A 17,644-nucleotide genomic window follows, 5' to 3' on the forward strand; every position below is an offset into this window, starting at 1 on the left:
GTCCGCTGGGATCTGACAGACTGGTGACGAAGATAGGTGATAGGTGTGAAAACGCAAGTAACTTGAAGAGGGTCTGGGACAGTGCTGCTCAGTAAGAAGATAGAGAGGGCCGCGTGTGTAATGTAAAACTTTCTGGCAACCTTGCTCTCATCCTCCCCTGGGCAGAGGTCCTCATAAAAGCACCAGCAAAGGAAAAAAAAAAAAAAACCTCTTATAGTCTACTGCCACTTTCAACCTCTCCAATCTCTTTTAAAAGACCGGATATAGGAGCTCAGCTAATGGTCAGGAGTCTTCACAAGCCTTGCACAGGTGATCTGATCTCACACTTTGCAAAATGGGAGCAGTCGACACCAATTATCTTGAGACCTCAGTTAAAAGTGAGACCGAAATCGTTTCATTGAAAAATCCTTTTCCACAGCTGTATGGACGTGCTTCTGTTAGCTTCGATTTCAATTTCAATTTGTTCTGCACCAGACTGACAGCTGCACAGGGCATGGTTGCACACATACACTCTCTCTGATGGCTCAAGTCTGGCACACAGTAGGTACTCAACAGATACTTGGTGACTCAGTATGGAATACAGCTGCCATAATGGCTTGTGTACCTTCTAAAGGTGAGTCTGAGACAAGGGCTTGGATGTTCTTGCTTTATTTGGGAGGTAATTCCAAGGAGCAGGCGGGAGGGACCAGAGGAGTGAGTGCAGCAGGGAAGTCTGTATAAGGCTGAATTCTCAAGGTCACCCCTGAGGGCAGCTGGAGCTCGACCTTGCCCAAGACTTTCTGAGGAGCCTGGAGCAGCCTCTCAGAACCACCTGCAGTTCAACATGAAGGCGCTTTTTATTTCTTGTTCCCAGTCCTCCTGGGGTGAGACTGCCTTCTGGTTTGTTCACTTCTGACTTTGTAGGACCCCTGCCCAATGCTGCCTAGGCTCCCTGTGGGTCTCCTCGGTGCCAGAGAAGCCCTGGGGCTGACAGTGACAGGTACAAGGCATCAACTTAAGGCGGCATGCTGCTGTCAGGAGGTGGGTGCAGCTCCATGGAATGGCCACCACCCTTGGGGTGGATTCAGATGTGAGGCTGAGAGGCTGCAGGGCGGGAAGCAGAGGTGGAGGAAACGATAGGTAAGACCAACTTTGCCAGTTTCAATTATCAAGGGATTTGAGTTCCTTTATAAAATAACATTTTTCCTCTATGATCCTATTATGTATTCTGGGGACATGAGTGGAATACAAGGTCAAAGAGTCTAATGTGTTTAAGTCCCTTGTGTCTGTGACTTGTACTTGCAAAGTTCTGCGTGGGGGGAGGGAAGGATAAAAGAATGAAAACCCTGCTCTTAAAATAAGTGGGTTAATAGTACAAGAAGTCATGCTGAGTACAAGTTAACTCTGCAGGAGATCAGATCAGCTTTGTTTCACATGTTCAGGTCTACAGTCCTCCGCTCTACCAGCTGAGCTATCGAAGGGTGCACAGATGAGCTTTGTTTCAAATGCCAACCTCAGTAGTCTGGGATGTCTACCCCCCTAATCCCATGCCAGCCTCATGGATATACACCGGCGCCCGCAGCTGACGCTGGGTGATGACATTGCACTGGTCTGGCTTAGGTTGACATGGGCGTACTGACCGCTTACTGTTCATGCAGCCTGCTCTGCAGGTCCACCAGGGCCTCGGCTGCCTGCAGCTCCCCGCTGGATGACACACTGGAGGGCGGCCTCCACTGCAGAAACTCAGGCAGTTCATGGGAGCATTGGAGGCGCCTAGTCCAAACTGCAGCTGGGACTTGTCCCGTTTCTCTTGACCTCTGGGCAGAATGTAAGCAGGGGGAGACCTGGTAGGAAGAAGTTCTGTTAATTTGAGGCAGGGAAGGAGAAAGCTAATGCTGTGTGACATTAGCATGTCACGTCACATTAGCAGTGGTTTCAGCACATCTTGGGCGGTGTGTGTGTTATATTTATCATGAGTCCTCATGAGCCCACAGACTTGTTAAGTTCAGAAGAACACTCTGGTTCTTTATGCTGATGAGAAAACTGAGATGTAGGTAGGATAAGTGACTTGATGCAGGTGACAGGGCAGTGGGTGCCCCTCCTGAAAGGTGTATGGAATATCTGGAAAGGAGGGGCTGGTCTGAGGGAATGGTTTTCTCCTTTGGAGCCCTCAGACCATTCAGAGATGGGGCCACAGCCTGGACAAAGCACAAAGCTTTAGCCCGCGATTCTCAGCCAGCGCACTGACGCAGCCAAGGAACAAAGTGTCCAGATGGCCTCCTCTCCACCTTGTAAACCTTTGTTAACTGAGGTGGAGAGAGGGGGGAAAATCACCTATGAATACATGAAAATGCCAACATCTTTCTAAAAAATCTGTTGAAAATGCAGAAATTTTCAAACAAGGTTGATATCTCCATTTTAAGTTTGAAAGCTTTTACAATCATGTTATTTGTAAATGTCACTGTAAACTCATTTAAGTGGCCCAACATAATTGGACTTTAATTCACAGGCTTTAAAACAGCTTAAAATCCCTTGGATTAAGTACTCCTCTGCTTTTATGATGGTTCAGAGTTAAGAGGGGTGGATGGACAAACACACATATCCGTCACCGGCTAGGAGAACTGCCCGTCTGTGTACCCAGCAAACCTAAAGGTCATTAGGAACTCAAGGGGTATGAAAGGGTGCTCCTGCTGCACCTTTTCCGGATCCCCCATCAGTGCTGTTTGACAGTGAGAGTAACTGCATGACCCTGGCTCCTGCGACAGGGGAGCCACTGCCCGTCCTCCAAAGCATCTCCACAGGCTCTGGGGCACGGGCAGTGGTCCGTGATGGGGTAACACGCCTTTACCTCACTCGACACCTCCTCCCTGGTAACGAGGCGTGAGTACTGCTGGTAGACTTAGAAAGCATGTTTGTCATCAGGTTTTTCCTGTAGGCTGCGTCACTCACTTGATGGAGTCCCTTGGAGTCACATTAAGCATCCAACTTATGAATCAAGACATATAAGTGCAAATTTAATTTTGGCTTGTTCACCTTGTCGATTTTGAAATCAAAATGAATGTGATTTTATAGATGCCCCCAATGAAAAACCCCCGATACCGACGGCTCTAGCAGTGAGCAAGACCACGTGCCAGAACCAGAGCTCCTTACAGAGGCTGGACCCCAGGGCTGAGACAGGAAATGGTAAGTGAGCCTGGGACATCCTCTTCTGCCGAGAAATTTTCAAAATCGAATGTGTCAAGGTCAAAAGGACAAAGAGGCCATCCTGAAGGGTATCCCACCGATCTAAAACAGGACAAGTTATGCATCCAAAAGATGACTGTAATGGGCTGAAGCACATCAAGTATATAAAATGTCATGAAGTCATAAATACCCTAAACAAACAAACAAAATACTGACCAGATAACCACCTCTGTATTCTAAACCTTGATACAAGGAAAGACACATTTATCTCATTTTCTTTTTCTGTATAAACCTTATCTTATTTTTATTGGAGTATAGTTAAGATGTTGTGTTAGTTTCTGCTGTACAGCAAAGTGAATCAGTTATACATATACATATCCACTCTTTTTTTAGATTCTTTTCCCATGTAGGTCATTACAGAGTTTTGAGTAGAGCTCCCTGTACTATACAGTAGGTCCTTATTAGTTATCTATTTTATACATAGTAGTGTGCGTGTGTCAATCCCAATCTCCCAATTTATCCCTCCCCCGCCTTTTCCCCAGAGTAACCATAAGTTTGTGTATAAACCTTATTTTAGAGTTCAAAAATAGTTGATGGGAGAAATTTCTTCTTTATAGATGAATACAAGTAAAGGAATAAAATAAAAAGATAATAAAAATAATACAAGTAAAGGAATGATAGCGTTAGGAAATCCTTTTTTTTAAACACCTGTTGGAATAATGAATCTAGGCAACAGTCATCAACAGATGCTGAAGCCATTAGGTGACAGGTTGACGGGGACTATATGGTGGATGGATCAGGCTGGTGGTGATCCAGGAACCCGCTATCAATCTTAATGAGTATCACTAAGAGGGTAACGAGACATTATGGTATGATGTAAAACAAATACACAGCATCTCCTCTGAAGCATCCTTGCTGAAAAAATTAAGCTGAATCTAAGCAAGCCTCTGGATGTAACTTTTAGTTTAACAGGAAATATAGCAAAGGAACCAGTTAGAAAATGTCAAATCAATACTGTGGGATATTTTACAAGGCAATTGATCTAACTTCTCCAATAAATTAATAACATGGAAACCAGGTGAGGGAGGGGGGCAGTTACAGACATGAGACTTAAGACTTAGGGGTATAACATCTAAAAGTAGTATGTGGCCTTTGTTCAGATCCTGCTTCAAACAAATCAACAGTTAAAAAATATTTCTGAGAGAAAGACATATACCATATGATACCACATATGTGGAATCTAAAATATTGCACAAATGAATCCATCTATGAAACAGGAACAGACTCACAGACGTAGAGAACAGACTTGTGGTTGCCAAGGGGGAGTCTGGGGTTAGTAGATGCAAACTATTACATATAGAGTGAATAAACAACAAGGTCCTACTGTATAGCATAGGGAACTATATTCAATATCCTGGGATAAACCATAATGGAAAAGAATATAAAAAAGAATGTATATATATGTATAACTGAGTCACTTGGCTGTACTGAAGAAATTAACACAACATTGTAAATCAACTATACTTCAATAAAAAAAATTTAAAAAATATTCCTGAGACAGTATAGAAAACCTGGAATATAGACCAGGTATTAAATGATCACAGGTAATAATTATTAGTTTTAGGCTTCCCTGGTGGCGCAGTGGTTGAGAGTCTGCCTGCCAATGCAGGGGACACGGGTTCGTGCCCCGCTCCGGGAAGATCCCACATGCCGCAGAGCGGCTAGGCCCGTGAGCCATGGCCACTGAGCCTGCGTGTCTGGAGCCTGTGCTCCACAACGGGAGAGGCCACAACAGTGAGAGGCCCGCATACCGCAAAAAAAAAAAAAAAAATTATTAGTTTTGTTCATTGTAATAATGGCAGAATAGTTAAATAAAAAAGTTTTTTGGTTATGGATTCATACTGAAGTATTTAGGATAAAAGTATATGATAGCTTGGATTTTTAAAGAAACATTCCAATAAAAAAGGAAAAGAAAAAACAGAATATGGGAGTAAATAGATGAAACAGAATTGGAAAATTTGGGTATTTTGCCATGCTGAATAAAGGGACTCATGTGAATTCATTATACTATTCTTTCTACACTTAATGTGTGTTCAGTGTTTTCCATAATAAAATTTACAGTAGAATTACTGAGATATTGTTTATTGCAAACATTAGAACCCAGAATATTAGTTCAAGACACAAATAGTGTGCCCTATATACCAGAGACTGTGGGAAGAGATGTTTAGATTTTTTCTGAGATGGGATTTCAAGTATATTAAGGCAAAATTTCTTATGATGGAGCCAACAGCCAAAGAACACCAACAAAAGGTAAGGCTTATTGACTACACAGGCAAGGGAGCCGGCACACCAGAGGAACCAGGCAGAGGGATGACAGGATGGGTAGAGGATTTGGGTGAAATTGAACAAAGCTGGGTTGGAGATGCAGAGAGCAAGCTTGTGTGTAAGAGAACTAACATGAGGCCTGGCCTGAGAAGACGACCCAGGATGCTCAAAGATAAGAAAAAGGTAAGGGGGTTTGTGTCCCAAACCCTCTATCTGAAGCTCTGCATCGTCTTGGAAATCAAGGCTGCTTCTCTGCACCAGAATGACCCAGGAGGCTCAGATCCTGCAGGCAACAGAGGTGTGTTCCATTCTTATTACAGCAAAGGTTTTACAGAATGAGGTTTCTCAGCAGGGTGTCTGTGATGCTAATTAGCAAAAGGGGTGGCCGCTGGTTCAAGCTGCTGCCCCAGGAGTCTTAACTGTCCAGGCAATGGTGCTCCTCCTTATAGAGCATCCCTGATGGGCTCCCTCTCCACGAGCTGTAACAATGAAGTCTGACTGCAACGTAACTCTTGTACCAATGACAACAAGAGCCCTCATGGCTCGCTGAGCACTTACTGTTTTCCAGGTACTGGCCATACAGCTGACAAGGCACGACTTATTTCATGATCCTGAAACGGAGCAGGACCCTAAGAGGCCTTTCAGGGACAGTCCCCTCCCCCATGTCCTCTGATGCAGTTCCTCTCTGAAGTACCCAGATAATAGATAATGGTATCTGATGCACGCTTCCTGAGTTGTTTTACAGATGCTAAAACCACCACTAAATGGAAGAAATTAACTACCTGATGACCATGAGAAGTAGCCCCCAGACCTAACTGGCACCTGAGGACTGACAACATTAACCCCTGCGACACCACCCTGTTACCTCACCATCAACCAATCAGAGAATTGTGCACCAGCTGATCACAGATCCTGGGACACCCCCTCCCTCACTTGGCCTTTAAAAATGCTTTGCTGACCCCCATCGGGGGGTTCAGGCTTTCTGAGCACCAGCTGCCTGGACTCCTTGCCTGGTGCCTGCCATAGATGCTGCACTATCCTTCACCACAGCCCCGTGTCAGGAGATTGGCTTTGCTGCACGTGGGTGGGCAGACCCAAGTTTGGTTTGGTAACAATCCGACACTATGTATTTAGACTCCAGGTGGGTCTGGATATGTTTCCAGTTTGGGGAAATCTCAGCTTTTGGAGGCTTATTCACCACCATGGTGCCAAGACCCCCTCCCTGAATTTGTGTACAAATTCATGGAAGGGTCCAGCTTTTTTAGAGGGAACTGACTTTTTACCCCCCAGAATTCTATCAAATATGCTCAGTTCTGCTCCTTCCTATTTTTCTTCTACCTAATGAATATTTACCAAGTCTCCAAATGCACCCAGGTGTACAGAGTCAGCAGGTAGAATCCTGGTCAAAGAACCAACCAGCATCTCTTCATCCCAAGATACCATCTACCCTCCCTGTCTAGGCTTGGTTCAGCCAAACAGCATTCCTTCTTTAGGTCAAGGTATGGAAAATTGCCTGTTTTGTTCAGGCAGAACTGTCACCGCACCATTCCACAGCTCCAGCCTGCCGCCCCCCTCCCTTCCCCACGCCAACAGGCGCGCAGGATACACTCTCTCCTCCTGGGACCAGGGATCATCTCGGTTCCACTGCTGAAGCCCAATAGATGTCCTCACCTTTGCTGCCCTCTCGCGGCTGGTCTGAAGATGATCACTGTTGCTTCAGGGGTTATGCTCGCAAGTTAAATTTTTTTCACCTATTTTTCTTTCTTTGCTTTACTTTTTTTCCTTGCTTTGCTTTTACTTTTAAAAAACAACATCAAGAGTATGTCTTATTTAAAAACATTATTAATATATGGTGCCAGGAGTTATCATACTGTATATGTAATTTCAACAAGGAAATTCACGTCATATTTACTTACATAGGTAGACATTAAAATATTAGTGGCCTGAGGATTCAGTTTATAAGGACATATGGCTGTATAATCTTACGGAGCTTGCCAAATTTACTCCAATTGGTGAAATCAGCACTCTTGTATCTGTTTATTAGCCTAAACTATTTTCATAGCATATCTATGCACATTTTCAGGATTAAAATTTGCTTTAAAACAAAGTCAGTTCTGGCCTCACTCTCCATGGCGACCGTCTGCTTTGTGCTGGGTGCTCTGGCCATGGCGATGCCTGAAATGCTCTCCCACCAGAGACCTGCCTCCCTTTCTTTGAATTCAGCTCACAGATCACTCCAAGAAGCCTCCTGCTGCACCCCAGGCTGGCCTAACATCTTCTGCCTTCCAGGGTCCTGCTCATGCATCAGGACTGCCAGCTGGCTTATCACTATAATCACCCATAGCCCCTCCAGGCAGGAGCTCTTTTCTGCTTCCCTCTGCAGCTCTAACAGTCAGTGGGTACCCAGCATGATCACAGCTCTTTAATAAATGTTTAATGAATGAATGAATGAAGAGGGTAAGGGAGAGCTAAATGAGACAAAGGCTCAGGAGAGGATGTAACTAAAAGTGCAGAAGAAGGAGCATCTCCTTCCAATTAGGGCAACCAGGAACAAAAGTCCCGATGGAGAAGGATTTAGATAAATGGAAAAGGCGGAGGAAGAAGGTTTTAGGCTATACTGTTTTTTTCATAGCATTTATAACAGACTGCTCTTACCTCTTTGTGTGGCTATTTAAGTCTATGTAATCAAGTCTCCATAAAAACCCAAAAGGACCAGATTCAGAGCTTCCAGGTTGGTGAACAGGTGGAGTTTAGGGGAGAGTGCTGCCTGGAGAGGGCAAGGAAACCCCACACCCTTCCCCATACCTGCCCCTAAGAGTGTCTTTCATCTGGCTTTCCTGAGTTATATCCTTTTGTAATAAACTAGTAATCTGGTAGGTAAAATGTTTCTCTGAGTTCTATGAGCTGCTCTAACAAATTAACAGAGCCCAAGGAGGGGGTCACTGGACCCCCCAATCTATAGCTGGTTGGTCAGAAGCACAGGTCATGTGACAACCTGGACTTGTGACTGGCATCTGAAAGGGGGGTGGTGGGAAGCGGGCAGTCTTGTGGGACTGAGCCCTCAACGTGTGGGAGCTGGTGCTGCCTCCAGGTAGATGGTGTCAGAATGGAGTTGAATTGCAGGCCCCCAGCTGGTGTTGGAGCATTGCTGAGTGCTGTGTGGGACACCCACACCCCGCCCCCTTGGCCAACGCGTACACTGTAGTTGGGTGCAGAACCCTTTTATCCCGAAACTTTAACTTGACCATAATGGGACAATGAAGCATCTGCAATGAACTAAAGAATTTTAATCCATGCTTAATTTAAAATTTAGAAGTTTCTCCCTCCAAACACCCCCCCAAAACCCTACTTAAGTTGCTTTTTTTACATCTTTATTCCTTTATTTAAAAAATTATAATATATATGTGTATGTGTATATATATATATATATATCTATATAAAGCTCCTATACCGATACAAAATATTATTAACTAAAGGGTTATTTTTGCATAAGTCTACAGTTATAAATGTTTACATCCAAAGTACTAGTCTATTTTTCATTGCTCCTTTTCCTTACCATATATTACTTCCTCTAACAAAATACAAAAGAAAAAACCGGGAGATAAAATTTCTTCCTTATATTTGTTAGAAGAAGAAACAAAGGTCTCTCAAGAATATATTTTCAGTTAGCAATAACTGTCACAAAACACAAGACTTAAAATTATGACACTTACTCATTACATTCCTTTATTGTACTTGATCAATTCTGTTTGATGTATAAAAGTATCTGATACCAGTATTAAATGAAGGTTAAAATTAATTTTAAATTTGCTACTGATAAGCGTATACATGGTATAAGGAAACTAGAGACCCCTTTCAGATCACCAAAGTACATAAATAAACGGCTAATTTGCAAGTTCTTTCACTATTTGAGTTCTGAAGTCAGTATTCATTCTTGTTACCAGTGACCACCAGAGTTTTGAGAAAATAGTTTTCTTTGTAAATATTCCACTAATTCAATTCTTGATTTTAGCATCTCAATCTCGTAATAGGGAATCTGTAAAGAGAGGAAAATAAATCCATCCTCATCCTTCATAATCTGAAATTACCTTGGGTTTGGTTACCCTTTCTGCCTACCACACCCTCCCCACAGCAGCGTGTAGGCTCCCCGCAGGCAGAGATCCCAGCGGTGCCTGTGACGGTGCTGCCAGGTAGCAGAGGCTCAACAATAGGTAGAATGTCTAAATAAGAATCAGACATGATCCCTGCCCTCAAGGAACTTACAAGTTAGGTGCTAACTTAAAATATACAAAAAGTAGGCAGTAATACTAAGCAGAACATGCAAAACAAATTGGTGCTCTAGTGCTGAGAGGGAGTCGACACTTCAGATTAGGGTGAAAGGCCAACCTGAGCTGGGAGTTGATGAACAGCCAGAATTTAGACACTCAGAGAGGTGGGGACCACCTGACTCGCATCAGCAAGGGAGAAAGGCCAGACAGAAGAGACCACTGAGCTGGGAGCAGAGGGCCTGGCTGCGGGCAGACCTCGAAGGGTCTAGAATGTTGAGATATAGATGTAGTCTTTATCCCATAAGCAGTAAAGCAACAATGAAGGTTTCTAGGCACACACTGGCACGATTCACTTTAGGAAAATTAATCTGGGTATGTACAAGACGGAAAGGAAAAAAGTAACCAGACAGGAAAGCAGAGAGGAGACTGGTAGACAGCTTAGAGAATGGAAAGCTCCATGGACATTCATCACGGCTCATCACCTAAGACCTTGCTAAGTGATCTACGATGTAAATACAAATAAGAGTCTTAAACATTAAAAACCAATGAAGATCCTGCTTTTAATGGGTCATCTTGTACATTCTCATCATTAAATCAAAGGGAAATTAAAACAAAACAGATATTCCAATATTTAGTAATTCTAAAAGCAAAGTAAAGCACAGCTCATACAGAATTTAGGTATGTCTCACTTTTGGAAAAGAGAAAATTTGAAATTCGTGATTTCAAATTACAAATCAAGAGACTTAAGCCTAATGAACAAAGCTGGCATTTAAACCAGACTTAAGAGGCTTGGTCCACTGGGCTGGCATACTACTTAGTATCCTGGAAAAAGCAAATCTGAACTAGAAATGGCTTTTAGGAAAAAAAAAAAAAAAGGCAAAACCATACCTGGACAACTTGATAACCAAGTAAGTACAGGTGTCTTTGTTTAGTAGCTTCCTTTCCCAGTAAGTGTTTGCTATTCAAACAAAATCTTTTTGGACCATCAATGCACAGTGCTACCCTAAAAAACCAAAGAGGAGAGGGAAACTTAATTTTTAAAACAATCCGAAGTATTTATATGGTTTTAGCTGCCAGAGTTTATTTGGGATTTGGCTATTCCTTCGTGCCAATACTATTTTCAAATGAATCATGACTGTTATCCATTAATCTGTTGAAAAAGAACTCAACTTAATTAAATTAAGGTTCACAAGATATTACATGGAATTTCCAAAACTGGTATGCCATAGTGTTTTAATTTTCAGAAGCATGTCTACTTTTTTCACTTTCTTAAGAAAACAATCCCTGTGTATTAACCTCAACAAGTCTTATAACATATAAACCACAACAGTTTTCTTTACCTTTTATGTATATCTTCATCAACTGTAAATGGTAATACAAATCCATCTTCATCTAATTTAATTTCAACATCTGGTAAGAGAAGAAAGGAAAAATTCTTCGTGTGATACCCTCACAAACACTAGCTTCCTTTTCTCCTTGTTGTTTTGATTTCTTCCATACTGCATTTATCAACTGGGCAGAAGGCTGCAAAGTAATGACCACACCAGACAATGGTGAGAATTTTAATTTAATCAGAGCTTTGCCCAACCAAGTCAGCTTTAAACTAAGAGGGCCTTCACTGCACTAAAACAAGGAGGGGGCCCTCAAGGTATCTGGGGCATGATGTGAATCACACACACTTTTACTCTCCTTATAACAACTGGTGGGAATAGTGAAGAAAATCCTTTGAGTAAAGTCAGACACCTGCGCAACTGGCACCTTGCATCCCTGGAGCTCCAGTGCCCAGGGAAGGTGAAGCAGCCGGCAGCCCAACACGTGGGCCCTGGGCGCCGGCAGGCTCCCCCTTCCTTCCTTGTCAAAGGAGCCCATAAAGGAGGGGAGTGAGACGTGACCACCTGAAGCCTAGAAACACTGTCCTCCCTGAGCTCACTGTCCTTTACTCATCAATTTGAAAGGAGAAGGACTTTGTAGTCAGCGCTGTCCGCGATGATGCAGACGCTTATACCTGCTACTGAGCACTTCAAGTGCAGCTAGTGCAACTGGGGACCTGAACTGTGAATTTTCAAAATTGGAATTAATTTAAATTTAAGTAGCTACTGGTATGTGTGGCTATTACATTGGACTGCACTGGCCAAGAGGATGAGAGCAGCTAACAATTACTGAGCACTTACTGTCTCCCAGGTATTAGTCTGAGTTACCTCATTTTGTCCTTAAACAAGTCTTTGAGGTCACTACTCTTCTTACTCTCATCTTGCAGATGAGAACAAGCAAATGAATGCCCCGAAAGGATGCCCAAAGGCATTCGGCTACTATGTGGCTAACATGGAGTCCTGACTCTTCAGCCCTACCGTCCACCCCTGTTCCAATTTGCCTTCAGGGAAGGGCCAACTTCATTTTGTTTCCAGACCTTTGGTGGCTACTAAGCCCCACGTGTTCCATCAGAGGACAGCACACTGAGGTTTAGTTAACAACAACAAAACTCCCTACTACTTACCTATCGTGTAACAATAGGGTGTTAACACTTTTGAAGCAAAATACAATCTTGCTCCTAAAAGGTCAATCAGTCCAACCATCACAGATTTATAAAGCTGAAAATCCATGGGGGTCTCCAGGGAAGAGCACGGAGTAAGAAATGATTTCACTTGATATTTAGGAAGAAGTTTTGGACCCTAAAAATGTATGTGCAAACATGAGAAAGAAAAATAAGATACAAAATCAGAGAATAAAATGAAGGTTGCCTGAGTATAAAAGTCTGATCCAATATTACTTTATAGGCATGATGCTTCTCCAGGACTTAGGACAAATACCTTTCTCAAAATGACAACACCAAATATTCTTGTTATAGTTCAAGCCCAATAGTCCAAAATATCTTTTAAATGTAGCCAATGGTCACTGAAAGAAAGATAGAAAGAAAGAAAGAAAGAGGAAAGAAAGCTAAAGAAACATCTTTGGAACTCTCAGAATTGCTTTAAGGGCCTTGAGGAAACACAGCTGAAGTTTTTAATAGTGGAAATTGTAATAAAGCTGACATTTCAATTTAGAAAGAAAAGGACAGCTATGTAATAATGGTGCTAGCAATTGGTTATCCATCTGGAAAAGAACTAAGAGTTCTGCCCCACATTACAGACTATAATCTATTTCAAGTAGATTAAAGATCTAAATATAGTATGGAAAACAATATTTTTTAAATTTAGTAAAATATTTATATTACCTTAGGAGTCATAAAATATTCCTAAACAATACCCAGCAGCTATAAAAAATGAATAATTTGACTACAGAAAACTTAAAAATTTCTGTATAGCAAAAAGGCATCATAAACAATATTAAATTAAAACTAAAAAAATTTTAAACCACAAACCAGGAAGAAATATGTACAACGTACTTAACAGTTAATATGTTTTACAATGTGTTCTAGGACAAAAAACAAATACAAAAGAGAAAGACAAAAAACCCTACACAAATAGAAATTAAGGTGTAACAAGGCAATTCATAGCAAATGTAAGTGACCAGTAAACATGTGAAAATATGCTCAACTTCATTATCGCTCGTTAAAGTGCAACAGAAGCATGTGACTTGATATTTCACTGAGTCAAATGACAAAATTAAAGGGACTAAGAACACACCGCAACACAAATGGGGACACGTGGTCACCTTCATTCACTGCTGGTGAAATATGGCATCTACAACTATACGGGAAAAAAAAAATGTCAGTCTATTGAAAATTAATCCAGTAATCCCACATTCAGGAATCTAGTCTTTAGATTAAAACAACAAAAAGGTTCCAGTATGACAGGATATGTAAGTATGTTTATGACAGCATGGCTGATCAAGACAAGCGTTTGAAAAAGCCTGAAAATCCATCAATGGTGGGACAGTAGAATAAATACCGTGAAATATCAGACCATTCTTTAAAAGTATACATTTGATCTTTACCTGTTACCCCCGAAGAATGTCCATGATATACTGGGAATAAAAGCAAATTGTAGTTTGAATAGTCCCATTCCATGAAAAGAGAGAAACTAGATGGTGTTTATGAGCTACTCATAAACATGGTTCAGTCAAGTACGGAGAACAGGCAGGAATGAGCAAGCTGGAGGTGCCATTTCTGATCCTAAACAACGTGCCTGATTAAGTTAGGAGAATGAATCCTTAGAAAGCTTTATACAAAGCTCGAACTCCATGTAAACTGAATTCTATCACGTCAGAGTGAAACTTCTGCTTGGTTTAAGAACATACTCAGTAATGGTTCAGGATCTATTCAGTGCATAAATTCACACCTCTATATCCAACAGCCATGGGGAATGCTAAAGCCCTTTAAAATCCCTAGAGAAAGTCTAAGAGCACTAAGACTCATAAGCCTGCCATACTTGATAAAACCTTCTAAGAATCTTACACGGTACGAAGTGGGTCTTTCAAGGACAAGAACACAGGAATAGGGTCAACTTATTAGAGAAAAGGCTATCTGGTGTTAACTACTCCAAGTGAATGAAAATTCTGCTTTCTAATGAGGTTACTGAGACAGCTCAAAAGAGAAGGAACTTAAAAGATTCGGGAGCGGGGGAGGTGCTGGAGAGGAAGGAGGAGGCAAAAGAATACCATCCCTGTAGGGAAATAAAGCAATGCAGCTCATGCTTTTACCTTATAGAACGGGCATTCTAGAATCGCGGTTAAGAAAAGTTGGGTCAGTTGTGCTAGGCTCAGTCTGTCCAAATAGGACTCTTCACCTGAAATAAAAAGCATCCCAGTCATAGTTAAGCTTGAACTTTGGTGTGTGTAATAAGAGAAAAGAATATCCAGAATGCACATTAATTAATTCACTCCAGTAAGGGACTTTTAAATGGACACTAGGAAAAGAACTTGTTGGAATTAATTATACCTTCTTGCCTCCCATCTCAATGAAATCTCATTTTGGCTTCCAAGAACGCATGATCCTAACTAGAGAATATAATTAAAAGTGACAAATGTATGTTAGTAGAATTTGTAGGAATTTCCTTTACCTACGGAGATCTAGATTCCGGCATATTTGGGTGGCTTTGAATTAAGATGAACATCTTCTCAAAAAAAAGGAGTGATACAGTTGTTCTCATCAAAGACGCTAACATGTAATTGTGACACTGCCTCAGCCATCACCAGATCCCTGCAAGAAGACTCAGTTTCTCAGCTAGGGCAGCAGAGTCTGTTTACCCGAAACTGTTTTCTCTCTCCATGCAATGTTCTAGCATTCTTTAATTCTGTGTTTATAATAGCATCTGCAGCTTCAGATTTCTTCGTTAGATCGTTATGGAAGAAAAAATAAAGGCAAAGAAAGCACTGCTCAATAAAAAGGTACATACGTGACTTGAAAACATCACAAGTTCAAACGCTAAGTTTTCTACTTTCAGAAGTAATAACCAACTCACCTTGCAGCTGCTGAAGAAAATACGGGCTGAATATTTTGGCCATAAAGTTGACTGGATGGCATTCAATAAGTGAACATGAATGGAGAAGTTTCAATAGTGTTTTGGGTGGAAAATAATTGAAACGAGTGAACAGTATGTTTTCTAGCTTCCTAAATAAAGCAGAGGCATTTGGTGGCAAATAATTGAGTTTTCCAAATGGTTCAATTATCTCAGCAGTTTGATTAGGTGAAAATTTTTCTGACTGACAAACAAAAGTTTCTGCCACTGCATTGAGGATGGGTTTTGAAAAAATCAGCTTTCTACTGCAATACTCCATGACTTTGCTGACAACCTCAGGATCCAGAGTGAGACAGAGGGAAGCAACATGTTGCTCTAGGGCTTCTGTAAAAAATCTGTCATTGTACCCAAAGTAGATGAATGCCTCTAAGACTTCTTTGAGCTCTTCATTAGTGAAATGGGGGATATGCCTCACAACATATTTACCCAATTTTATAACCAGCGTAAGTGCCTGAGTTTGATCAAGGACCACCAGGGCGGTGAGCATTTGGCTCAGCAACTTAGGACTCAGGTTGGGAACTACTGACAGAGAAAAGTTATTTATCTTATGTAAAAACGTCTGGTCAACTTTTTCAGGACATGCCTGCAGTATTCTGTAAAGGGTCACAATATCCTCGGGGGTAAATTCTTCCAAATTTTCACCTTGCAGTTGATATATAATCAGGTCTAGTGTCGAACAACCTGGATCTTGCAGTTTAATCAGACATTCCCCCAGGATACAAAGACTGTGAATGTTCAGGCTACCCATTTCGAGACGATGCTGGCACTCTGCCAGGAGGCTTAGCAGCAAGCGACTTTGGGGATCCACATACAGGGTCAGGGCTTGCAAAGCAGTCACCAAACCCGTGTTTGACAGGTTTGAGGGGTCCTGTGCAAACTGATTACACAAAGTTTGAAAGGTGCTATTCTCCAGTATTTCTTTTGGCAACCTTTGATCATCATCTTTTTTTTCCATTTCACAAATCCGATGTAAGGCTCCTGCTGCCATAGTATCAGGCAAAGTCTGCAGTGTGCTTATATAATGCAAGACTTCTTCCGATGAAGTGAAGCTGTTTAGTCTCCTGTAAAATATCTGTTCATCCACATTTTTAACACTGTGTTCAGACCTGTCCTCAGCGTGTGCTTGAGAGAACGCTGGCTCGCCAACTGGATGAAGGTCATTTCCATTTTCTGAATGGAACTTTTTAGAATGGGCATGATGGAACCTGACCCTAACAGGCTCAAGTTGCAGTGACCAGAACCATGGACACAGATGCTCCTTGACTGTCTTGTGAACACAATTTACACGTTGAGTTTTCAGACCAGCCAGAGCTCCATGTATCCGAAAATCAGATAAATGACAAAGGTTCCTCCGCAAGGTAATTAAAGCCATGCCACCAGACTCTCAACTCCTCTTGATTTATAACTATGTTAAAAGAACAAAAATAACACGGTCAAATATACTAGAACACAGTTTATTCAACATCAATGCTTATGGAACTAAGGATGAGTACCCCAAAACGAATGATTCCCACTAAACATTTCCCACTCAAACAGAAGTACCAGAAGAGCAGCGTCTCTGCACCCTAGAGCTTAGAACAGCGGCTGGATCTCGTAATAATCGCTCTCATTTGCCAGGCAATGCTGTACTTAATTCTCCCAACAACACAACGAATTAAATACTTCGATGTCATTTTAGAAACGAGGGAACTTAAGTACAAAGATGTCACGTGGTCCAGTTTACACAGCTATTAAGGGGCAGAGCTACGCTTCAACTCAGGTAGTCTGCATCCTAAGTACGCCTCCTATGTGTTGGTTGATGGGAGGAATTGCGTTTAGTTCAACTTCCCCAAAAGAGGCAACGGGTAAAGTGGCCATTAATTCGGATGGGTCAAAGCAAGAGTGAAAAAAGCGCTTAAAGGGCCTTGAGGTGTTGGTTTCCCCTCAGTTAGGATCTTGTTCCGGGACTGAGGAACAAGGAGGTCTAGCTTGACAGATGGGAAGAAAGAAATGTCAGTATAATAAAAAAAGACGCTGGTCAACGACGGGGTAAGGTGGGTGGCGCGCCCACACCTGAACACCCCCGCTGTGGAACCTGGGAACACGAGTGCGCGGGACGGGAAGGACGGGGGACCCCGGGGACCGCGTCCTCCCTGGAGGGAAAGGACCCACGGGCCGGGCGCCCCCCTAAACCGCCGGGAGCGGCGCCCGAAGAGCGGGGCGAGCCAGCGAGCGCGGGCGCCTTAGCGAAGCCGCGGGCCACGCACACCGGGCCGGAACAACCGAGCCCAAACCCGGCGTGGACACCTACCTGACTCGGCTCCCTGGGGGACCCAGGGCACAGCAGCCTCTTGGAGCCCCGTACGCGCACGCCGCACTGGGGCCCAGCGCTTCGGCGCCTGCGCCTGGAGAGGAGCCGCCCCACGTCTGGCGCGCCGTGATTGGCCCAGCTCC

At 42.6% G+C, this 17,644-nt stretch overlaps 1 protein-coding gene across 2 annotated transcripts; it reads right to left on the bottom strand.

Moving 5' to 3' along the window:
- Positions 1 to 9,038: 9,038 nt before the first annotated feature.
- FASTKD3 (FAST kinase domains 3) lies at positions 9,039 to 17,588 on the bottom strand. 2 transcript variants are annotated; one of them, XR_003792564.1, is made up of 7 exons: positions 17,502 to 17,588; positions 15,155 to 16,616; positions 14,394 to 14,479; positions 12,250 to 12,424; positions 11,096 to 11,279; positions 10,644 to 10,758; positions 9,039 to 9,523 (listed from the first exon to the last, which is right to left on the bottom strand). XR_003792564.1 is itself a non-coding variant. In XM_029215858.1 (7 exons), the coding sequence occupies exons 2-7, from the start codon at positions 16,581 to 16,583 to the stop codon at positions 9,425 to 9,427; spliced, it is 1,974 nt and encodes a 657-aa protein (XP_029071691.1). In that variant the 5' UTR covers positions 16,584 to 16,616; positions 17,502 to 17,588; the 3' UTR covers positions 9,039 to 9,424. The 2 variants fall into 2 exon arrangements, 1 of the variants encoding a protein (XP_029071691.1); XM_029215858.1 differs by having other exon boundaries at positions 11,096 to 11,165.
- Positions 17,589 to 17,644: the final 56 nt, after the last annotated feature.

The sequence above is a fragment of the Monodon monoceros genome, unplaced genomic scaffold (assembly GCF_005190385.1).
Source record: "Monodon monoceros isolate NGI ecotype Baffin Bay Population unplaced genomic scaffold, NGI_Narwhal_1 Super_Scaffold_12, whole genome shotgun sequence".
Lineage (NCBI taxonomy): Eukaryota > Metazoa > Chordata > Mammalia > Artiodactyla > Monodontidae > Monodon > Monodon monoceros.